At 44.9% G+C, this 24643-nt stretch overlaps 2 protein-coding genes across 4 annotated transcripts; both read right to left on the reverse strand.

Annotated features, from left to right (window-relative positions):
- Positions 1-10882: 10882 nt before the first annotated feature.
- LOC123151449 (protein synthesis inhibitor I) lies at positions 10883-12553 on the reverse strand. The gene has a single exon (XM_044571182.1). The coding sequence runs from the start codon at positions 12294-12296 to the stop codon at positions 11058-11060; it is 1239 nt and encodes a 412-aa protein (XP_044427117.1). The 5' UTR covers positions 12297-12553; the 3' UTR covers positions 10883-11057.
- Positions 12554-13454: 901 nt separating this feature from the next.
- LOC123058129 (protein ROS1C) lies at positions 13455-24205 on the reverse strand. Of its 3 annotated transcripts, XM_044480965.1 has the most exons (21): positions 23923-24200; positions 23413-23830; positions 23070-23303; positions 21186-22991; positions 20295-20385; positions 19289-20196; positions 18849-19210; positions 18504-18583; positions 18103-18187; positions 17934-18025; positions 17784-17852; positions 17602-17638; positions 17417-17499; positions 16615-17052; positions 16429-16465; positions 16298-16361; positions 16066-16205; positions 15330-15395; positions 15101-15215; positions 14988-15026; positions 13455-13927 (listed from the first exon to the last, which is right to left on the reverse strand). In XM_044480965.1, the coding sequence occupies exons 2-21, from the start codon at positions 23810-23812 to the stop codon at positions 13776-13778; spliced, it is 5298 nt and encodes a 1765-aa protein (XP_044336900.1). In that variant the 5' UTR covers positions 23813-23830; positions 23923-24200; the 3' UTR covers positions 13455-13775. The 3 variants fall into 3 exon arrangements, with proteins under 3 accessions (XP_044336900.1, XP_044336895.1, XP_044336889.1); XM_044480960.1 differs by having other exon boundaries at positions 21186-23303; positions 23933-24205; XM_044480954.1 differs by having other exon boundaries at positions 21186-23303; positions 23923-24204.
- Between the last annotated feature and the right edge of the window lie 438 nt (positions 24206-24643).

The raw sequence follows: 24643 nt of genomic DNA on the forward strand, positions 1-24643 counted from the left end.
GTCCTCCATAAGTCTCGGAATGACACTTGCGTAGGATCTGTTCCTATTCATGCTCAGGTACACAATGTCTAATAACACCATCTACTCCTTCTTTATAAAGATGTGGGTCATCCCAAAAGTAATGTCTCAAGTCATAGAAAAACTTTTTCTTTTGCTGGTATGTGAAGCTAGGTGGTATAAACATAGCAACAATATAATTAGCATAATCAGCATACCATGGGGTACTATGAGAAGTATTTATAACATTTAATTGTTCATCAGGAAAGCTATCATCAATAGATAGTGGGTCATCAAGAACATTCTCTAACCTAGACAAGTTGTCTGCAACGGGGTTCTCAGCTCCCTTTCTATCAACAATATGCAAATCAAATTCTTGTAGCAAGAGAACCCATCTAATAAGTCTAGGTTTAGTATCTTTCTTTTCCATAAGGTATTTAATAGTAGCATGATCAGTGTGAATAGTTACTTTAGAATCAACAATATAAGGTCTGAACTTATCACAAGCAAATACAACTGCTAAAAGCTCTTTTTCAGTAGTAGCATAGTTTCTTTGAGCATTGTCTAGAGTCTTACTAGCATAATGAATAACATTTAATTTCTTATCAACTCTTTGCCCTAGAACAGCACCTACAGCATAATCACTAGCATCACACATAATTTCAAAGGGTAAATTCCAATCAGGTGGTTGAACAACAGGTGCAGAGACTAATGCTTTCTTAAGTATTTCAAATGCTTCTACACAATCATCATCAAAGACAAATGGTATATCTTTTTGCAATAAATTAGTCAGAGGCCGAGAGATTTTTGAGAAGTCCTTAATGAACCTCCTATAAAAACCGGCATGACCAAGGAAACTTCTTATACCTTTGATGTTCTTGGGACATGGCATCTTCTCAATAGCATCGACCTTGGCTTTATCAACTTCAATACCTCTTTCAGAAACTTTGTGCCCCAAGACAATACCTTCATTAACCATAAAGTGGCACTTTTCCCAATTCAAGACAAGATTAGTTTCTTCACATCTCTGCAAAACTCGATCAAGATTGCTCAAGAAATCATCAAAAGAGGAACCATAGACGGAAAAATCATCCATGAAAACCTCACAAATCTTTTCACAAAAGTCAGAGAATATAGCCATCATGCATCTTTGAAAGGTAGCAAGTGCATTACATAAACCAAAAGGCATACGTCTATAAGCGAAAGTACCAAAAGGGCATGTAAAAGTAGTCTTTGATTGATCTTTAGCCGACACAGGTATTTGAGAGAAACCAAAATAACCATCTAGAAAGAAATAGTGTGTGTGTTTGCGTAATCTTTCTAGCATTTGATCAATAAACGGTAAGGGGTAATGATCTTTCTTAGTAGCTTTATTTAATTTGCGGAAATCAATTACCATCCTATAACCTATGATAATTCTTTGTGGAATCAATTCATCTTTATCATTAGGAACAACAGTAATACCTCCCTTCTTAGGGACACAATGGACAAGACTTACCCACTGACTATCAGAGGACTTTGAGACAAGAATTAGATACAAGAGATGAACTAGGGTTTGGAGATGAGATGGTGATGGTGAAGATGTTGATGGAGATTGCCCTCTCCCGATGAGAGGAGCGTTGGTGATGACGATGGTGATGATTTCCCCCTCCGGGAGGGAAGTATCCCCGGCAGAACAGCTTTGCCAGAGCTCTAGATTGGATCCGCCAAGGTTCCGCCTCGTGGCGGCGGAGTCTCGTCCCGAAAGGTTCCCTCTGATTTGTTTCTCATCGAAAGACTTCATATAGGAGAAGATGGACGTCGGAGAGCCACCAGGGGGCTCACGAGGTAGGGGGCGCGCCCTAGGGGGGCGCCCCCCACCCTCTTGAGCAGGGTGTGGGCCCCCTGGCCTTCATCTTTAGCGAGGATTTTTCTTTATTTATTTTAAGATGTTCCATGGAGTTTCAGGACTTTAGGAGTTGCGCAGAACAGGTCTCTAATATTTGCTCCTTTTCCAGCCCAGAATTCCAGCTGTCGGCATTCTCCCTCTTCATGTAAACCTTGTAAAATAAGAGAGAATAGCCATAAGTATTGTGACATAAAGTGAAATAATAGCCCATAATGCAATAAATATCGATATAAAAGCATGATGCAAAATGGACGTATCACATCCCTATACTCACACACACCTGCTGTTATTCTCCAGCGACGACAGACGAACCAGTCAACCCTCGTAGTCCCCTCCGTGTGGGAAACAACTGCCGAGTCTTCCCTAGCTCCATGTCGTTCCCTTCCTAGGCCTCGCCGTCGTCCACCGCCCTGGTGCTCTCGGCGCAGCGTGGTCAACGAACGACATGCATCGGAAGTGGACTGTACGTGGAGAGGCTGATAGCTGGGTCCATGGTTGCACGCAAGGAAATGCCTCCTTATTACACGCAAAATAATGATTCCTCCACCTGGCAGCTGGGACCCACCGGAAGGGCCTCTGTATTTCACAAAAAAAAACGTACTTCCGCTGACAGGTCGGACCCACTAGCTATATCTTCGCACACAAGGAAGTGCCTCCTTATTACGCACACAAAAATAATACCCCCCTGCTAGCTGGGACCCAGCATAGTGGGAGGCTGACTTGGGCCTACTAAGTTGACAGGGACGGAGGGCTTTGTCAACTTAGTCAATATGAACGATTCTAGCTCCAGTGACCGTGCGATGTCCATCCAACGGTCGTAGTGCTTCTTCAACCTCTGGTCTTCTTACTCCAGCCGCCCAAACAAGCGTCGGCCATGCCGCCAGCTCCTGCCTCCCGTGTATGGATGTGCTGCCACCGCTGGCCATGCCATCCCTCTATACTCACCCACACCTCCTGTTATTCTCCGGTGACGGCAGCCTCACACCGTAGCCGAAGCAGTCAACCCACGTACTCCCCTCCGCATGGGCATCCACTAGCACGTCTTCCCCGGCTCCGCATCGTCCCCTTCCTAGGCCTCGCCATCGTCCACCACCCTAGTGCTCTCGGTGCGGCATGGTCAATGTGGTCAACGAACGACTTCCATCGGAAGAGTACTGTATGTGGAGAGGCTAACAGCTGGGTCCACGGCTACAGCAAGGAAGTGCCTCCTTATGACACGCAAAATAATTATTCCTCCACCTGACAGCGGGGACCCACAGGACGGGCCATCGTATTTCGTGAAAAAATGTCCCCCCTGACTGCTGGGACCTAGCAGTACATCTTCACACGCAAGGAAGTGCGTCCATATTACGGGCAAAAAAATGATTCGCCCCCCTGACTGCTGGGACCCACCAGCTACATCTTCGCATGCAAGGAAGTGCCTGACAGTCAGGACCTACCTGGTCGAAGCGTACGTAGGGTTGTCATTCTGGTCGTGAACGTGTACGTAGATACGATCGGTCAGTCTGCAGGCTGTAGCGATGAACCATGGCCATGTAAGGAAGGGCACATGTCGTAGTAGAGGCACGCACGTAGCATGTACATGTACATACATCGGCCAGGGTGCAATAAAGTAAATACGGCCACGTATGTACATACGGGCGGGATCTCGAACGCCTACTCGTGCATACGTACAGCCAGTGCTCGTGTACATGGCTGGGTCGGAATGGAGAAACTGCGTCGTCGTCGTGTTCATGGGGAGGCAATGGAATGCGTCGTGTTCATCGGGAGGCAACATAACGCGTGATGTTCATCGGGAGCCAACCGGCTTGGATGGAACAGCCGATGGAAACAAGGCCTGGCATGCTGCAAAACGGAGGAAACGGCCTTGTGTTCGACCAGCCACGGTCGAAACGGGATCTTGTTCATCGGGAGGGGTCTAGTGTACCGTAAAACGGAGGAAACGGACCTCCTACGGTCGAAACGGGGTCCTGTTGATTGGGAGGGGTGTGGCGTACCGCAAAAGGAGGAAACGGACTTGTGTTGGAGCTCTACGGTCGAAACAGGGGTCCTATGAGGAGTGTGGCATACCGCAAAACGGGTCTCCACGGGATACTATTCATCTCCACCGTCGACTACCTCCACGGGCTCTTATTCATCCACCGTCGACCTCCTCCAGCCTCCACCTGCGACTTTTCATCCACGGGCTCCTGTTCATCCAGCCTCCACCGCGCGCTCCTCCATCGGCTACTATTCAACCAGCCCTCTCCATGGGGTCCTGTTCAACCACCCCTCCACGGGCTACTGTTCATCCAGCCCTCCACCGGCTACTATTCAACCAGCCCTCTGCATGGGGTCCTGTTCAACCACCCCTCCACGGGCTACTGTTCATCCAGCCCTCCACTGGCTACTGTTCAACCAGCCCTCCACGGGGTCCTGTTCATCCAGCCCTCCACGGGGTCCTATTCATCCACCGGCTCGATCAATCGGGGTCCTGTTCATCCAGCGGCAACGGCCTCTACTACCACTAGGTCCTGTTCATCCAACCCCCCACTGGGAACTGTTCATCCACCCCCCCCCCCCCAACAACGCTCACTGTTCATCAAGGGAAGGAGGCAGCAGTGTTCGATCGGCTTCAGTTAGCAGCAGTAGCGAAGGAATCGCTCGATCGGGTTCAGTTAACAGCCATCGATCGATCGCTCGGGTTCAGTAATGTGTAGCCTACAATGCAATCGCTCGGGTTCAGTTAGAGCACAACGCCTCGCACACACGCACGTACGTACAAGAGAAACGCGCATCGCTCGGCCCCCAACCACCCACCGTAACCGAGAACTCTCCGATATTTTCCTCCCCCTCGCTTCTACCATGGTTTTCTCCGTCATGGACGGTCCAAAGAATGTCATGCAGCTGCGTCTCCAGCCCACCCAAGACGAAAAGCTCATTTTCTATCATGATTTTTGTCATAGAAGTAGGAGCCCACCACATCTATGATGATACCGGGTTTTGTCACAATTATCGTCATAGAAGTGTCATAAGCATGACAGAAAAATTTTCGTTCAGCCCAAAATGTCACGGATGTGTCTTTTTTTAGTGTGTGCTTGCTTGATACTTTATGTTTATGTGTGTGAGATACTTGTTTGATCATGTGTTTGATCATATCACGGATTAATGTTTGTGCTTGAATGATGTTATCTCTTATCTATCCTATATGATCATTCACTTTGCCTTGGTGATGAGTGCATATTTTACTTTCTATCATTTTGAGCGCTCCACCAAGATGTATGTGACATGGAAGAGTAACCCATGATTCTAATCGATTGTGCATTTGCATTCAAAAGAAAATTTTAAATAATGCACAAATTTAGGGGGAGCTCTTGCTTATCACATACTTCTCAAAGCGACGATGTATTTCAATCTTATTATAATTTTTTGAAGCTTTGATCTATATGTTGTCATCAATTACCAAAAGGGGGAGATTGAAAGTGCAACTATCCCTGGGTGGTTTTGGTAATTCTTAACAACATATAGCTCATTGAACTAATACTCTTTCAAGATGATCATTTCAGAAAGTTCAATGATTGGCATGGCATGGACTAGGAATGTGGACCCCTCAAAATGCTAAGGACACATATTGGCTCAAGCTTAAGATTCTACATTTTCATTTTAGTGATCTAAGATCACATTGAGCCCATAGGAAAAGCCAATACTATTAAAAGGGGATGAGGTGTTGCTTAATGGCTTGCTTGCTCAACATGCTTAGTGATATGCTCCAAAATCCCTCAACCACTTTCTCATATCCACATATGTCCCAAACCAAAAGTCAAACTCGGCCCCACCTATTTTATCTATCCGGCGCCACCGAGTTTATTTGACATAGCCACTGCCAGAAACCCTAGTCAGTTCAGTCTCACCGATAGGGATCTTGGTCTCACCGAGATGGGATTGCAAACTCTCTATTTCCCTTCATAATGTTTCGGTCTAACCGAGATGAGCGATAGGTCCCACCGAGTTCGCAATGCAAACTCTTTGTTTCCTTTTTGTAACGTTTCGGTCTCACCGAAATGAACGATTCGGTCCCACCGAGTTTGCCTGACCAACTCTCTGTTTGCCTATTACAGAAATCGGTCTCACCGAGTTTATGTGATCAGCCTCACCGAGATTACGTGATGCCCTAACCCTAATGAAATTGGTCCTTCCGAGTTGACATGTCGATCCCACCGAGAATCCTAACGTTCATATTTTGAACTAAATCGGTCTGACCGAGTTTAACTATTCGGTCCCATGGAGTTTGGTAAATTGTGTGTAACGGTTAGATTTTGTGTGGAGGCTATATATACCCCTCCACCCACTCTTCATTCGTGGAGAGAGCCATCAGAACGTGCCTACACTTCCAACATGCATTTTCTGAGAGAGAACCACCTACTCATGTGTTGAGACCAAGATATTCCAATCCAACCACAAGAATCTTGATCTCTAGCCTTCCCCAAGTTGCTTTCCACTCAAATCATCTTTCCACCAAATCCAAATCTGTGAGAGAGAGTTGAGTGTTGGGGAGACTATCATTTGAAGCACAAGAGCAAGGAGTTCATCATCAACACACCATCTATTACCTTTTGGAGAGTTGTGTATCCTAGATTGGTTAGGTGTCACTTGGGAGCCTCCGTCAAGATTGTGGAGTTGAACCAAGGAGTTTGTATGGGCAAGGAGATCGTCTACTTCATGAAGATCTACCCTAGTGAGGCAAGTCCTTCGTGGGCGATGGCCATGGTGGGATAGACAAGGTTGCTTCTTCGTGGACCCTTCGTGGGTGGAGACCTATGTGGACTCGTGCAGCCGTTACCCTTCGTGGGTTGAAGTCTCCATCAACGTGGATGTATGATAGCACCACCTATCGGAACCACGCCAAAAATCTCCGTGTCTACATTGCGTTTGCTCCTTCTAACTCCTCTCTTTACCTTCATATGCAATGATTTACATTCCGCTACTATACTCTTAGAATTGCATGTTTAGGTTGATTGCTTGACTTGTGATAAGTTGCTAAAATCTGCCAAGACCTAAAATTGGGAAAAGGCTAGATTTTTATTTGGTCAAGTAGTCTAATCACCCCCTCTAGACATACTTTCGATCCTACACTACTGCAGAAAATTATACTTCCAGGAAATAAATTTACTCCATTTTGGAGTAATTGTAAGAAGAGGCTAGGTTATCAGAAAACATGGTTTTAAAAAGCTTGCAATTTTTTATATAATTTTAAGTTTGAGAAAACCAAAAAATCTATTCCCAGGCTACAGTCACTTGTGATGGCCAAGGCCTCAAAGCCTACAGGCTTAGGCCCATTAGCATGCATAAAACATCACAACCATTTTCTCTACAAGTGCAGGGTACATAGTAATATGGACTTTTTGGTAATGAACACTGGATAGGTTTTCATTTTGGTAACAATTAAATTTCTCTTCAAATGATCTTTGTATGAATATGCATTCAAAAGAACATAAAAGTTACATGGAAAGCTATTGTCTTACCCTAACCATGAGAAATATTGAAGGAAATATGTCCTAGAGGCAATAATAAAGTTGTTATTTATATTTCCTTATATCATGATAAATGTTTATTATTCATGCTAGAATTGTATTAACCGGAAACTTAGTACATGTGTGAATACATAGACAAACAGAGTGTCCCTAGTATGCCTCTACTTGACTAGCTCATTAATCAAAGATGGTTAAGTTTCCTAGCCATAGACATGAGTTGTCATTTGATGAACGGGATCACATCATTAGAGAATGATGTGATGGACAAGACCCATCCGTTAGCTTAGCACTATGATCGTTTAATTAGTTTGTTGCTATTGCTTTCTTCATGACTTATACATGTTCCTATAACTATGAGATTATGCAACTCCCGGATACCGGAGGAACACTTAGCGTGCTATCAAATGTCACAACGTAACTGGGTGATTATAAAGATGCTCTATAGGTGTCTCCAATGGTGTTTGTTGAGTTGGCATAGATCGAGATTAGGATTGGTCACTCCGATTGTCGGATAGATATCTCTAGGCCCTCTCGGTAATGCACATCACTATAATCCTTGCCAGCAATGTGACTAATGAGTTAGTTACGAGGTGATGCATTATGGAACGAGTAAAGAGAATTGCCGATAACGATATTGAACTAGGTATGGTGATACCGACGATCGAATCTCGGGCAAGTAACATACCGATGACAAAGGGAACAACCTATGTTGTTATGCGGTTTGACCGATAAAGATCTTCGTAGAATATGTAGGAGCCAATATGAGCATCCAGGTTCCGCTATTGGTTATTGACCGGAGATGAGTCTCGGTCATGTCTACATAGTTCTCGAACCCGTAGGGTCCACACACTTAACGTTCGATGATGATCGGCATTATGAGTTTATGTGTTTTGATGTACCGAAGGTTGTTCGGAGTCCTGGATGAGATCATGGACATGACAAGGAGTCTTGAAATGGTCGAGACATGAAGATTGATATATTGGAAGGTTATATTTGGACTGGAATGGTTCCGAGGTGTATCAGAGTACCGGGAGGTTACAGGAACCCCCCGGTGGGTTATTGGGCCTCATGGGCCTAGTAGTGGAAGAGAGGGCGCAGGCCAAGGTGTGGCGCCCCCCCCCCCTAGCCCAAACCGAATTGGACTAGGGGGGGCGGACCCCCTTTCCTTCTCTCCCCCTCTCCTTCCCCCTTCTCCTTGTTGGAATAGGAAAGGGGGGGTCGAATCCTACTTGGAGTAGGATTGCCCCCCCCCATGGCGCGCCTCCTCCCCTGGCCGGCCTCCTCCTCCCTCCCCCTTTATATACGTGGGAGGGGGGCACCCCAAAGGCACACCAAAGTTTCTCTTAGCCGTGTGCGGTGCCCCCCTCCACAAAAACACACCTCGGTCATATCGTTGTAGTGCTTAGGCGAAGCCCTGTGCCGGTAACTTCATCATCACTGTCACCACGCCGTTGTGCTGACAAAACTCTCCCTCGGCCTCAGCTGGATCAAGAGTTCGAGGGACGTCACCGAGCTGTACATGTGCAGATCGCGGAGGTGTCGTGCGTTCGGTACTTGATCGGTTGGATCGCGAAGACGTTCGACTACATCAACCGTGTTACTTAACGCTTCTGCTTTGGTCTACGAGGGTACATGGACACACTCTCCCCGCTCGTTTCTATGCTTGTCTTAGATAGATCTTGCGTGTTTGTAGGAATCTTTTTGAAATTACTGTGTTCCCCAACAAATATGGCATGCAGAACTACTGAGAATGAGAAAAGAAGAGAGACAAGAACACAAGAAGAGAATGCAGTATGTGACAAGATGAAGCAAATGCAAAATGCTTCAGCAAAGAGAATGAGAAAAAGATAAGGACCAAATAAAGAGAATGAAAAACAAACCCATGCATGACTGAAGGAAAGAGAACGATAAAATCACAAAGAGAAGGATATATTCACAAAGACTTCGGAGATATATCTCTTCCTTTTTGCGAACGCGCAAAGGAATGAAAAACAAACCCATGACTGAAGGAAAGAGAACGAGAAAATCACAAAGAGAAGGATATATTCACAAAGACTCCGGAGATATATCTTTTTTTGCGAACGCAAAACCTTTGCGCGTCGATGTATTAGAAGAGGGGAACAGAAAAAACAGAGGTTCCGGCACCTTGCCGCGGTTACAGAGCTTCCATGGTAGCAAATAGGTGAGCAACCCAAACATGTCGGTCGAACACACAACTCCCTACACACTGATAGATCCTATCTCTCCAAATGTCAACAACCCTTTTCCACCGGAGAGCTTCCAAAGCTCAATCTCGCCACCTATCCGCCTGCAAAGCTCATGAACAACGACCACGGATCGTTGAAAGACGCGGCCATTATGCTCCTTCTAGAGCATCCACGCGGTGATAAGAGCTATGGAGGCAAATCCCTTCCTCTTCGCCTTCGGACGATCGCGCGAGTAGTCAGCCACCACTCCACGAGGGCAGCATCAGCTTCAGGCATGTGTTGATCGAGACCATAGCGAGAAAGGACATAGTGCCACACCTCTCTGGCGAACACACATCCCAATGTAAGATGATCAGTCGTCTCATCGTCCTGGTCACATAATGGACAGGTGACATGCGACTGCAAGCCTGCCTCAAACGTCAATCAACAGTCCAGATCTGTCGCCGCATTGCTAGCCAGAAGTGCAACTTTCATCGGAGCGCAAGGCTTCCAAAGCGCCTTACCGCACGGAAATCGCTCCAAGCCAGCGAAGAAGACTTGGTACGCGGAGCTGGCAGAGCACACCTCCAACGATGTCCACTCCAGAGTCCCGGGGCTACACGAGGTTACTGTTTTTGTGCCTCTATAAATGAGTTCGTTTGCTTCACGATAAATGCAAGATTATTGGTACCTGCTATCCTGTAAATTTGAAACTTTTACTATCATTAGTTGCAGTACTAGGAGAGATGCTAAACTACTATCATGTAGTCCAGCGATGCTACAAAAGTGATATGTTGTAGATACGATGTTCGAAAAATGCAACATATGTACAGTTCTGTACATGATTTTACATAATCAACCTCAAGTGAATAAGGGTTAGAATGTTCAATTCTGCATTCGTTATATCTCGGTTGGCTTGACTTATAGGAGAAGTTTTCTGGGGGTATGCAATGACATAAGGCACAAGAGAACCATTCATTCAGAGAACTGCAAAAGGCACATGTAGATGTTTTTTTGTCAATTACACTATAACCTTGGAACAAATTCTGTTCGTCGTATGCGGCTTCATCTCTTCGCCGTGGTTGTGCTAGGGGTGATGTTGTTGTGCTAAGCGCCTATATATCCTCTTAGTGTGTGTGTGTTGTGATGGCGTGTGTTTGTATCGAATAATTGATGATCGTTGTTTTATATGTAAAACGGGGTGAAAACATTTTTCGGTAATATGTAGTAGTAGCTAGTATTATGAAATTTCACAGTGCTCAAGCATAAAGAGGCATCACAAACAACCAAGTTTTTTCACATTGGCCAACTAACACTTGCCTTTGTTTATTTATGGGTGCATGCATGCACATACATTATACTAGTACTAGGTGAGTACATAATAATTAAGCCCAATAATTCTCTGTGTTTGGGGCTCTTCTTTTCTAGCTCGGCATTCACCTTCTTTTCTCAGCCTTCTCAACCTTCTCAAGCTGCTTAATCTTCCTCAGCCTCCCGTTTGTACCCAATGGGCACAAGAATAACCTTGAGCGCGCTAACGGCATCTTGTGCGCCGTGGATGCCGGCTTCTTTTACGTCCTCGCTATCTTCCGGGTTCCATACTCCATTCTTTTTCCAATCAAGCAGTGCCTTGGACGTCACGCCCCAAACGACGATGAGTTTCGTCTGCTGTAGGGTGATCCGGCTCGGGCCTTTCTCATCCATCGCCGCCACCACCGTGGCGTTGATCGTCTTCAACCTTGCCGCCTCGGCGACCACAAGGGACAGCCTCCCCAGGCTCGTACCGAGCATGGCGTTGTGGGCCGTGTCCGGCCGGGAAGGGAGCCTGTACGTCGACAGGAAGCGAACGTCTTGCGCGACGGCGTCCTGGTCGACGTCGAGGTCCTTCAGCTTCTTGCGGCCACCGACGAGGCTGCGGTAGTCATGCGACTTGGGGAGCGGCGTCGAACCTTTGATTAGGTCTTTGTCATCGGAGAAGGCGAACCAGACTTCCGCCGCGTTCTTGAAACCGACAATGTAGACATTGTCGGTCCGCACGGCGAGAACTACCGCCTCCTGCGGCTTCTCGACTTCGATGGTGATCAGGATCCACATCGGCGGCTGCTTCTTGGGGCCCGTCTGGGGAGCCAGCTCGGGAACGTTTTCCACCTCCCTCCCGCTGGACGTCAGCATCCGGTAAAGGCTTTGCTGGAACTTCATGTACTTTGTCTTGGTGACTTCGTAAGTGATCTTCATCGCCGGCGACGGGTCGGACTGCAGCGTCGTGATCGTCTCCACGCCGGCGTGAGGCAGAGGGGTTGCGGCCGGAGGTAGCAGTGGGCCTGCTCCGGTGCCGTGGCTTTCTTGGCCTTGGACTTGGGGCAGGGCGACGGCGCCACGGGCGCGCCGCAGAGGAGCTGCAGCGGGAGGTAGCGGTGGCAGGGCTCCGGTGCCGCGGGCGCGCGGCAGAGGAGCTCCGGCTGGAGGTAGCGGCGGGCGTGCTCCGGCGCCCTGGCTCTCTTGGTCTTGGGCTTCTGGCAGGACGAGAGCGACGGCGCCACGGGCCCCCCGCAGAGGAGCTGCCGCGGGAGGTAGCGGTGGCAGGGCTCCGGTGCCGTGGCCGCCAGCCTGACGGCCAGCTGGTGGTCCAGCCTTGCCTGCCGCGCCGCCGGCAAACAACAGTGCCGTGGTTGCCAGCAAGCACACCATCAGCTTGGTGAGGCGATGGAGAGCCATGGTGGACGCACCTCTCTCTCTCTGGCTCAGTTGTTCTGGCCACACGGTGCAAGTTTGTTGATCAAGTCACGGTGTACCATCTCCTATATATACAGGAAGGCACAAGAATGGAGCATTTTCTCTTTGCAAAAAAGAGAGAGAGAAAAGAAAACGCTGCAGCTGCACCGCGAACAGGCATGCATACTTGCGCGAGGCTGTTTAATCGTGCCGGCCCATAGACCTCCATGGAGGATTTGAAATAGTAAGTAACCACCCACTCATGTGTAGACCTCCATTCTCACTCAATCAAAAAACAAAAATGTGTAGACTTCCCACTCATGTATATGGACCTTCATGGAGGAGGATTTTAAGTAGGAGTAGTAAGTAACTGCACACTCATGTATATAGACCTCTCCATGGAGGAGGAGAGGATTTTAAGTAGTAGTATAAGCAACCGCCCGCCCATAGGCCTCCATGAGGATTTCAAAGAGGGTTCGCAACCGCCCGCCGATTATGCGGGACACTGTTTTATCAAGCTTCTGCTCTCCAACTTCGCCTCCCTTGTTTCAATTGCCTTTCCTTCTCCCGTCTCCACCTCCTAACCCAAGAATGACCCTGCATGACGAATCTTGATTATTTGCCATGGCTTGGCCAGTGAGACTTCTCTCGGAACTGATCCTTCTCAACTCAGACAACTTGGCAAACATATTTGTCCATTCAGGCATCCAGTTGCCTTGCTTCTTCAGCGTCCCAATCCAACAACCGCCACCATGCATGACGGGCGTTGATTATTTGCCATTATTGACGTGGCTTTGCTAGCGAGACTAATCTCGAAATTCATCTTTCTAAACTCAGATAACTTGGCAAACTTATTTGTCTTCAGGCATTCAGCTGGCTTCCTTCTACAGCCTCCCAATCCAAGAATGACCGTGCATGATCATTTGTCATTAATTGTTGATATGGCCTTGCTAGTAAGAATAATCTCGAAATCCATCTTTCTCACCATACACAACTTTGGCAATTTTTCACTAGTATGAATAATCTCGATGTTGATCTTTCTCACCTTAGAGAACTTGGCAAACATATTTGTACAATGCGGCTTCAGGGATCGCCACGCTGCCACCGGAGTATGGGATTATTATATGACACACTTTATACCTCCACAAGACTGCCAGTTACTGAAGAAATAATGGTACATGAAAATAAGTTGCCCGTACATACGTAAGGTCGTCTGGCAAGACAAGTTTTTCACAGGAACCATGGTGTATATACAACAAGATGCCGGTACATAACAAAGGCCTCTTTGCAAGCGGATAAACTGGTCGGAAAGTAAATTCAAGGTACAAATTGCTCAGAAGTACAGCAAACGCGTCTACACCCAGACCAACAACTGGATGATAATTCTCTTGCGCAGCGGTTTATTTCCTACAAGAACGGCTGTAGCCCGGTAGGAACCAACACTGGCGTACCCATGCACAGGTCGACAGCCAGTGATGATACTCATGGAGCTGATGCCTTTGCTGAATCCGAGTTCCGCCCAGCTGCTGCCGCATTGCGTGATCTGGGCACTTTGCTTGCTGCGACGTGCAGATGTTGGCATAGAGGCCTTGGTGCCCCGGTTTCCCTCTCGAATCCCCGCACACAGACAAATCCTGCATCACAGCATCACACTCTCTTGTCAGGGAAACTCCAGATAGATTACGGAGAAAAATCATCCTTTTCCACCCGAATAAGTTCACAAGCAACAGAAGCAATCCTTTGTAAATGCAAAAAAGATGAGGCCCATATAAGAAAAAGGAAAATGCAAAAAGAAATCCTTGACAGAGGATAACCAACCAAGAGGATAAGTGTTGCTGCGCCTATTATTATACTACTTGAACTTATAGATTAATTCTTTTTAGATAGATGATTTGGCAAGAAAAAGAGGAGCTGGACTAGTTTGTAGCGCGTATTTACATGATGTTCCTACTAGTACTGCATTGCTGCTTGAATTATTCAGAACTATTGCTGTAATTTCGCTGGAAGATGTTTTTGGAGTGCAAGTTTTGTTGGAAGTAAGCAGAAATGGTGCTGAAAATCCTACTGAAATTGTGCACAATATTGTTATGTACGAAGAGGATCCCAACGATCTCTTCATTAGGAAGTTTATCATTTAGTTAGGAAAATAAGATCTATGATTTTCTTTACTAAGATGGATTGGTAGGAAAAAAACAGTTAGATTGGATTGGTAGACACAGGTTACTGCTGGGGGAAAACACTTTGACAGGACCCCGCCATTGTGTCCTCCCTGGGCGGCTCGGTAGGTGTCCCAAACCCTAGCCGCCGCCGCTTCTACCTCGCCTCCCTCTGTCTCGCCGCCGCCGGAGGAACTCTAGCCATGGACGGAAGCATCATGTCTGCCTTGGTTGTTTGGAGAGAATTCCGCTATTTTTAACTTGAGCCTGGAAATTGCTTTACTCCACAGTTGGTGCATTTCAAAGATAAATTCCACTTTAGTTAGTTCAGTGTTGTGTTTCATACTGATGATCTAGCAGTTCTCAGCATACGGTACATGGGGCATGTCTGTTCAAGCATAAATGTATATCCTTACTCATAAAACAATGGTTATATCATGTGATCTGCATTTTGCAAATTGATGAACAACAAAAGGCAGCAAGATTTTCCCCCATGGTAAAATGCACTGGCAACCTAACTGAAACGTATTGTTCTTACCTTTCCAGAAGCACTGCTGTATTTCTTCAGTTGTTAGACCTGCAGAAGGAAAATAAGAGCTGTTGGTAATTACAGATAATTTGTCTGAATTGGTGATGTATGTTGGTCACAACCTTTGAATATGGAGGGCACTGAAGTTCCAAAGTAGACCATTCGTCTTTCCAACTTCCATAACTGCTCCCTTGCAACGTATATCGGATCGTAGCTAGATTTGTGGTCTGCAAATACCTGTAAATTCACAAAAACATTGAAAATCAACTCTGTAGAGAGGGGAGCCCATGGCTTGCAGCTTATCTCTACCCTATTCATGAGGAAAAAGAAATATGTGGGTCTATGACATACCTCATTAACTTGAAAATAAGTGCCGTTCAGTGGGAAACTACCCTTCGTAGCTGTTCGACACGGAACCTGTTAATGTTCCAGTAGCTCGTCATTAGTAGACTGGAGAAGCACATGCAATTTTGCAGACAACAATGAATTATTATATTATTAATAAACCTTGAGTATTTAGTAGCTCACTAATAATATTCCTTTGCATAGATTAATAAACTCAAATTTATGCAACCCTTTTTCAGCGCCAGTACTATAGATTATTCTCATACAATAAATAAAAGTTAAATATAAAGAACAGAAGTGCATTTGATCGACCAGCAATGAGTTATTCATATGTCTTAAAATGTTAGTGTGTATTATCTTATTATGTAGCTCACCAATATATTTTTAGTACACCTGGACTGGCCCAGAAGGTCAAAACATACACGGATGTTCTTCTTTTGAGCAAAGATTATAGATTATTATCATGCAACAAACACAGGCTAGATACAGCACAAATATGTATTTGAGCAAAGATATAAATTAAACTCACCATGTTAACCTTCAACTTTTCCTTGAATTTAAAATGCATTATGAGTCAAGAGATAGACTAACAACTCTGTTGTTCTATTTTATTATGCCAATTCAACAATTCAGGAAATTTATATGTAGCCTTCCACTTCTAGGATGGCTTTGCTCACGTCACATAAACTAACATCTCTACTGTAGACGGTATTCAAGATTGCCAGGTAATTTATTGCTATACCAGAATGGTGGCTCTGACATATCTAGATTGGTTTTCCCGCTCAAGCACACAATACTGACACTTCTCATTATTACAAAATCCATCTTCCATCGGAGAGTCAGAACATGGTTTGGGGGCCTTGGTCATTTCATTTATGTCATCTGCATTGAGCCACAATATCCACTTAAGATCAACTTAGAAGTGCAGTCAAATTACATGTGCAGTCATGCATTCTCAAATAAAATAAGCTTGCCTTGCATCCATATGGTCAATAGGTAAGGGCTTGGATCGCCAGTTTCCCGTTGATCAAGTCCTAGCTGTAAATCATTTTCTGGGTCAGGAACAATGTTTTCAAAAGCTTAAATGAAAGTGACAGTATCTAACCTGCTGCACAAGGGAGTGTGAATCTGGAATTTCGTAACTGCAGGGAAAATCTAACTTCAGTGATGGAAATCAAAGAACTGAGCATTTTCTAGATAAATAATATTATTTACATTGGAAAACAGTAGCTATATAGTAAGTGTAAAGTCATGCAAGTTTAAGCCAAAGCAAAATCAGATCACTGCTTACACATAGTGTTCTGTCCGAAGCCTGCGCACGTTCTTTAGTTTAGGGACAGGAATTGAAGCTGATCCAGTGCTAACAGCAACAAGTGCTTTCGCGATATCATCAGACCCGAGATCCATATTGCTTTCTTTAATGCAGTTTTCCAAGTTCTGAGCAAAAGCTTGCAAGTTAAGCTTAATTAGTGGGATTTCACCAGTATCTGGATCGTAATCTTCAATATCATTTTCAAGAGTTTCTGGACATTCTTCCCGTGCTGGACTTGCTGGCTCCTCAATAATCGGCTCTGAATTGTTAGTGCGAAAATCATGTCCCTGGGTACTTCCCTCAAGCTGAGGAAGCACAGTTGAGTATGGAGTTGGCATGCCACCACTCTGGAAACTGAATTGATTGCTCGACTTCACCAAACTTTTCTCCTGAGGTGCAGGAAGTGCAAGCCGTGCACTTCATTAAAAGGAATCAGGAAAACAGAAGAAGATTCAGAAGGATAAGAAATTCACAAATCAATAAGTACACAAAAGTAAGAGCTCCCAGTTAAGACCAAGAATTCAAGATAGGTGTCACATAAGTTTTGGTTGCACAAAAGATAAGAAATATGATGTGTGTATCGAAACTAACAAAACCATCTGATTAGTAGCATGTTATACTCAAATCTAAACCAACAGAAGGCAATTGGTGCAAGGATCAATTATGCAAGTCCAATCAGTGCTAATGCTTTTCAAGTTTCCTGGTTGCTTCTTAAGATTCTCGTTTTTTGCTCATTGAATGTAGGTTACTATTTCTGAAACAGTAAAAACTGTGATAATACCTTGCGAAGGCACTTGCGAAATGCCTGCATTCGCTTCTCATTGGACAAGCATTGCAATTTGGCTTGTTTTTTGTACAGAACACCTGCGATGATTGGAAAAAAAATACTTATTTACCCTTTCCAGGGAGTATTTCTCTACGAGTTCCAAAAGAGAACAAATTCATCTGCAGATCCTAATAGAGTACCTTTCCAAAAGTAATCATATGATAATGCAGCTCGTACCTGTGAAAATTGTTAAATCTGTTAAATACTTCAGTTATTATTAGTACATGATTCACAAAAATTGCAATTTACATGGAAAGAATAACATATCATTTACCAGTAAAAAAACAAGTACGTAAATTTAAACTGATATTAATATACTCACAGTGTTTTTTGATCAAGTTTACACAGACGAGGCCAAAGGTACTTCTGTATAGTCTCCAAGACAGGATATCTTTGACAAGAAATCGACATGAACAAATATTAACTGAAGATACAAGATGAAATAAATGTTTAGACAATGGAGGACTCTTACAGCTCGAGGAGATGTAGCTGCAGAGATTCTGGAAGGGGTTGAATAGGCACCCATCCCAGTCTTACACATATGCGGCCAACATTGGTGTCAACCTAAAGTGGTCAAAGCATTGTTGGGTAAATATGAAATTGATTGCAGATGAATTAAAACTACTCCAATAGCAACTTACAGGGAAAGCGAGATGATGTAATGTCAGTAGACGAACACATTCAACACTTTTGAGCCCCAGTCCACGTATGCTAAGCAAGTAGTCCCTGAAAAGTACACGAGATCGGTTTTTTAGCAGAAAAACTTCTCATACTGCATGGGGCTCGTTTTCCTAAAACTAGACAAATCATTCACTACTTTAGTCAACTGCATCACATTTTACAACCTTTTTGTTCCATTCACGTAACTTGTACATTAGCAGTTCAGCACATGGTGCTCAGTTTTTAGTATTAAATGCAACATCCAACTTGTTGGGCGTCTTGATCCATCTCATTCATTCACACTAGGTTATATTTAACTTCTCATTTCAAACACTAGAAAATGTCACCAGCAGAAGGTAAAGTGATATACTGAGTATCTTACTTTGCTGAGTCAGGGGGGATATCTCTTAACCATTCAAGATCAATGCTTCCATGATCTCTAACCAAGCGATTCAGGAATTCCTGAAAACAGCAATTAGTGTGAGCATAACTGGGGGCATTAGATATCTCAGTGCTACACAAGAATTTAATCCCGCGCCTGCTATTTCAACAAAACATCAAACAGTACATACAAAACTAAAACTAGTAAATCATTGGCTCCTAGTTACTATGTACTATTAAACCGTAAGGTTACTGTCGCCTTCCCAGAAAGAGAACAGATGTAATTTTGAAAACAAAGTCAAACAGTGCAAACAGAACTTATTAAATCCCACTGTTCAGTTTGTACCTGGATTCGTTCTGATAAAACATTATTCATTCCTCGTTCCCGGATGGCCTGAGAAATTCTTTGTACATCTGCACATCGTACTGCTTCCCAATCAACAGAGTCTCTTCTTTCAGACTTCCTTTCTTTCATGTGGCCATCAGCACAGGCCTGTCTTCGAAATTTGTCCCAGTCGAAGTTTTCAGTATTTTTTTTTCTTGGGGTTCTTGTTTTCTTTGGACTTGCTGCTTTATCTGCTCCTCCGACAGTAGATTCATCCACCCTGTTTGCTGTTTCTGCTACCGTTCCACCAGTGACAGAGTGTGATTCATACTCCTGGAAATCTGATGCTTCAAAACTAGTCTGCTCGTCATAGTGCAACTTGACTGCATGTGCATCAACATTTTGTTAAGCAACTAACAAACTGCATGTCAATAAAAATGATGGAAGAGATGCTTGCTAACCTGGAAGATCCGTGCTTGTTTTTGGAGCATTTAGTGTTGAGATAACAGTCTTGCTATAATTCATTTGTGCTATATGATTATCAAATGGCACCAAGAGAGGAAGTTCCTTCTCAGTTCTGTCATTTTTTAAGTGCAATGATGCAGAACCAGAGGAACTATTAGAAGATGTAGGCAGAACATATGATTCATTTGTCATATCTAGTTGTTGATGATCAACTGAGATAAATGGATAATGCATAATCGAAGTAGAGGGAATTCCATGCTGACTTGCACTATCATCATTTATTGCTGTTGTTTTGATTCTTTGGCATTCAAGTTCCTTGGTTGAGGCATCGTTTCCTGCTAATGAATTTTGACCATCAAAATTGCTTCCAAGCTGCTGAGAAACTGAACCACCGCCGCTGCCAACAGAATCTTTAGGTGAACAATTTTTCCCAGAACTTGAAGACAATCGAGATTGAAGAATAGTTTCTGAAACAGCAACACTTTGAGAAGATGGCATATCCTTCTGGAACTGCATTGCTCGTGAGCTTCTTTCTGATGTTATTAACTCTATGGAGAAATCTGGAAATTGTGATGCTTTGGGGTTTATTTCTGTCTCTTGCTGGTCACAAAAATCTCCATTCGGTTCTTTGGAGTAGAAGGAATAATCTTCACCTTTAGTCAACTCATAAGCACTAGAATTGTTCTTTGTTTCTACATGTATGTTCTCATTGTTTGTTGACAGCTCCTCAAAGTTCTCTCGTAGATCTGGTCTTGCACCGTTGTCAAATAGGTCAAATGTGCTTATCCCTCCTACTGCACTCGTGCTAATTATTTCTTCATAATTTTGACTGATAATATCATCCTTACAATTGCTATTAACTGGCCCTGGAGGAAAACTTGCAGCAAGGGCCATATAGGCAGAGCTGAAAAAATAGCAACCATAACCAGAGTTCGTAAACAAGAGTAGTTCATTTATTTTAAAGAACAGATTGTATCAGAGTATTGACTATGGCTATCATACCTCGAAAGATGGTCAGCTACATTCTGAGTGAGGAAAACCCCTACTACGGAGTCAACTACTGATCCTTTCCATGGAGAAAAGTGCCTGTCGCCTGATAAACATGCGGGTCAACATAAGCTATAAATTTCAACCATCGGTTCATGGAAATTAAAATTTTAAAAACAATACAATTAACATTTTCACACCCATCTTTCATATATACTGCAATTTGTCGTATTCAGAGATCAAAGGCGAGACTAAAGGTTACTATCATATTCTTCCACCGGTGTTAATGGAACATGAATGTTTCCACATTTACCATTCATGAAAGCCAAATCCAGATTTTTGGAAGCAAAGAGCAAGCTTCTCAAATTGCAAACTTTGAACATTACCTATTATAAGTTGCTGCGGTAGAGAACTACTGATCGCTTGCTACAGATGATCTCAAAAGATTTTTATAGCAACACCAGCCACCACACTGAGCAGAGGGGTTACTTCAGCATTAAAGGTTTTTCAAACTAGGATGTCCGATAATAGTTAATGTGGATGTTTCAGTAACTATATCGACCAACTCTTTCATTGGCAAACCCTTGAGATAGGTGCCAGGCGGTAAAAAGGAGTAACAAGAATAAAAAAGGGGCAGCCCCAGTGCATGCAGCTCCCGCTTGCGCAGGGTCTGGGGAAGGGTCCGACCACTTTGGGTCTATTGTACGCAGCCTTTCCCTACATTTCTGTAAGAGGCTGTTTCCAGGACTTGAACCCGTGACCTCATGGTCACAAGGCAGCAGCACTGCGCCAAGGCTCCCCTTCAAAAAGGAGTAACAAGAATGTTGAAGAAAAACTGAATTCAGCATATCATGAATGTTAAAATTGATTTGAAATCTTAATGAATTTACGCCTCCAACAAAGTACCTTGAATTAGTCGCATGCGTGCTACAAATGAATCAGCACGGCCCTGAAAAACCTCTCTTTCTTGTTGCCACCATTTCTCTTTGTCAACATCATTCCCATCAACAGGCACATCAGTTGCTTTCCCCATCAAGAGGTTCCAAACTCTTGTTGTCTCAAAATCCAATTCAACTTTAGCTCGAGGGCGCTGCTTCTTGACTAAATGCAATGGCATCTCATATGGAAAGATCATCTGACTACCAAATGGTACAAGAGAATTTGATAGGCTGCCTGTTGCTCCAAAAGGGACAACAGCTGATGTAGTCAGAGATGGATACATCTCATTTGTATGCACAGGCTCGGTGTTCAAATCAAGATATTTCAGCCCTGATGCAACTCTTTGAAGGAAATCCATATATGGAGTTGACTTATATTGTGAGTTTTGTGAGCTTTTTTCTGTTGCTTCAGAATAAACATCATGGTAGAATTTTCTGTTTTCTGGAGGCTGAAAAAATCCATCTGATCTTCGGTAATGGCGTCGTACCCTTCGTGAACGTTTCTTGGTAAAAAAATTAAAACCAGGACTTTCATACAGGGCCTCCAGGCATGACTGAGATAACCGTGGCAGTACTTGTGCCCTATTCATCTCAATATTCATTATAGGAACATACGAACTCCTGCGGACTCGGACCGTTCGCTTCTTTTTTATCCCACCAGCTTGACAAAATGCTAGCATCTGAGCAGCAGTACTTAAGATGACCGAGTCCCGTGAGCCAGCTAGGGAGGACTCACTCTCTCTGCGCTGTTGATGTTTCCTTTTCTCCACTCTCGACACCTTAGTCTGACTTTCTGTGGATGCTGTTTCAGGTATAAATGTAGCTGAGCAATGCATAGCAAAACCAGCCTTGCTAGAGTCGTTTGCCTCCAAGCCCTTGTTATACCCTTCCATTATGGTAACCCCAATCCTTGTGGCATCAAGACCATGAGTGCTTCGTACACTGTCTTGTTTTGTTGTTGGCTCCCTGCTAAAACATCCAGAAGTTGCAGGCGGAACTTCTTGTGTACACTTTGTTCCCATCTCTGGCAAATGTATGTACTCATCTAACAGTTTGTTCATCTTGCGACTCATGCCAAAAGCTAATCCTCCTGGTGAAGTTTCCATGTCCACATGTAGTCCATGTGCACCCTGCGCAGTTGATACAGTGGCAGTTGAACAGAAAGAACTTTTAGCATGAATGAGTTTCTCCTCAATGTGGAGACATGAGTTGCCAGCTGATGATTGGTCTCCCAGTGCTCCTTGTTCACCAAATTCCAACTGCAACCTTCTTCGGACTGATACAGCTCTGCTTCTAACAGCGTCTTCTGCTCCCCTGGAGACTGATTGGTCGCTAACAGGTCCCGAGCAAGTCTCCAGAGAGCTGAGATTTCTTTTCTTCCGGACATAACTTCTCTTGGCTTTCTGATTAGTTCCTTCTTCTGGCGTTGCAACAGCAGGCTTTTGCTTCTTGATTTGCTTGTTAAGTTTCTGATTAGATTCTTCTTCTGGCGTTGTAACAGCAGGCTTTTGCTTCTTGATTTGCTTGCGAAGTTTCTGATTAGATTTTTCTTCTGACGTTGCAACAGCAGACTTTTGCTTCTTGATCTTCTTGTCTTCACGGATTACCTTCGCTCTATGTTTCTTCCTCCGAGGCTTCGCTTTTCTTGCAGGGGCCTCCTCAATTTCCTTGAATGCAGCTGCTGCTGACAAAACTGTGTGATCATTCAGCTGACTTTGTGTCTTGAGCTTTTCTGGTGTCTGCTGATACGTTTGCATGTTCTGATCAGTTACACCTTCAGCAAGCAGTGAGGCCAATTCATCAGTATTTGCAGGAATAGCCGATTGTAAATTACAGTGGCTATCAGAGATACCTGGTGATGATGATGACGATTGTTGACTATCATCTGCTTGAATTCCGGTTGTGGGTGCTTCTGCATCTACACCATTTGGCTGAAGCTGTATTGGTGGATGTTCAGAACTGCGATTAACTGGAACTGCTAGTGTTGAAGGATCTATGGCCATATCAGTGGCAGCAACATCTGACTCCCTTCCAAGTGATAGGAAATCTCTTCGAGCAAACTGAATAGAAGTATCATCTTCAGAATCTGTGGAGAAGATACAGAAAGAAGAAAATTTCAGTCAAGTCCCAAAGCTTCGAGGAAGCCAACTACAACCTCGGAAGATGTCATGCTGCCATGAAGAGGAAACGCTCACCTCGTGCTACACCGAGCGGAGCAGGAACTGGAGTGGGCGTATGAGGTGGCGGCGGCGCGGGCCTGGATGCCCTCCTATGGAACACCACGATACTTATCGGCACCTGCGTGCACCCTGCAGGCAGGTTACAGGGCGGCCGGACGGAGGACCCGGCATCTTGTTGGGCAGCGCCACTCATCAGAGTGGCACCCCCGCGCATAGCATTCACCATCGCTGTGGCATGGCTGATCCCGGGTCCAGCAAGATTTTGCCAGCCTATGGTGGCCGCCGCATCGCCCTGCAGGAACAAGGGTGTGTTGCCAGGAAGGCTTGGAGCGCCGCTCTCCGGCCACACGCACGGGGTCCAATTATCTTGGCTCATGCCAGGATTCGCCTGCGGATTGAGCCCCGAGGGCCCCATCCCCGCTTCTTCCACAACCTGCGCAGAGAAGTAGAAGATCGAATCGGAGAAAAAGGAACAAATAGCACCAAGAAGGCGAAAGGGAGAAACGGGGCAAGGGGTTGCAAAACCTCCACAAACCCCTGGAAACAGAGCAGATTTGGGGGGCGGCACCCCGCCGTCCAGTCTGCCGGACAAGAGATTGATCCGGCGAGGGAGGGGAAGGGCGCGAGCACAGGGAGTGGGAGAGGCAGGACTGGAGGAGGGGAGGGAGGGGCTGGGCGGCGGAGCAAATGCGGGGAGTTTGTTAGACGAACACGAGGGGCGGCGTTGAGTGGAAAAAGGAGAGATACTGCGCTCTCCCCCGATCTCTCCCTACCTTAACCGCAAGCAAGAGCAAGAATCGGAACGTAGGCTGTTCGTTTTGAGTGGACTCCTCGCGCGCGCCGGCGCGAGCCGACGCGACGAACGAGTCTGTCTGAAAGACCGCATGACCAAAATCTCTGCTATTAAAAGAGAGTTTCTATGTCGTTTATTTCTTATAATTTTAATGTCATTCTATTCACTTTTTATCCGTGGATTGTCAGTTTACTCCGTGTCTGTACATATCCGCGCCAATCTGTGTAGTGGCCGATCTATTTGGTCCATTTGGCCAGTGCGCCGACCCATTTATCGCTCAAATGTTTATTTTCAACTTTCATATTTTCATAATCAAACATTGGATAGCAAAAATAATCTAAGATTTTTTGCATACATCAGTATGCCATGCTGGCGAGAGGGTCAACCCCCCCCCCCCCTCTCTCTCCCGTGACATCCCCTCCCCCCTCCCCCCGCTGATGGAGCACCCTCCTA

This window comes from Triticum aestivum, chromosome 1A (assembly GCF_018294505.1).
Source record: "Triticum aestivum cultivar Chinese Spring chromosome 1A, IWGSC CS RefSeq v2.1, whole genome shotgun sequence".
Classification (NCBI taxonomy): Eukaryota; Viridiplantae; Streptophyta; class Magnoliopsida; order Poales; family Poaceae; genus Triticum; species Triticum aestivum.

What these genes read in the sequence shown, in the direction of transcription:
- LOC123151449 (XM_044571182.1), bottom strand. Translation starts at nt 12,296, where the DNA reads ATGGCTCTCCATCGCCTCACCAAGCTGATGGTGTGCTTGCTGGCAACC.
- LOC123058129 (XM_044480960.1), bottom strand. Translation starts at nt 23,812, where the DNA reads ATGGGGCCCTCGGGGCTCAATCCGCAGGCGAATCCTGGCATGAGCCAA. An exon ending in AACAAGCACGGATCTTCCAG is followed by an intron (nt 19,211 to 19,288) that starts GTTAGCAAGCAT and finishes ATGCACATGCAG; the next exon opens with TCAAGTTGCACTATGACGAG. An exon ending in ATCCCCCCTGACTCAGCAAA is followed by an intron (nt 18,188 to 18,503) that starts GTAAGATACTCA and finishes TGTACTTTTCAG; the next exon opens with GGACTACTTGCTTAGCATAC.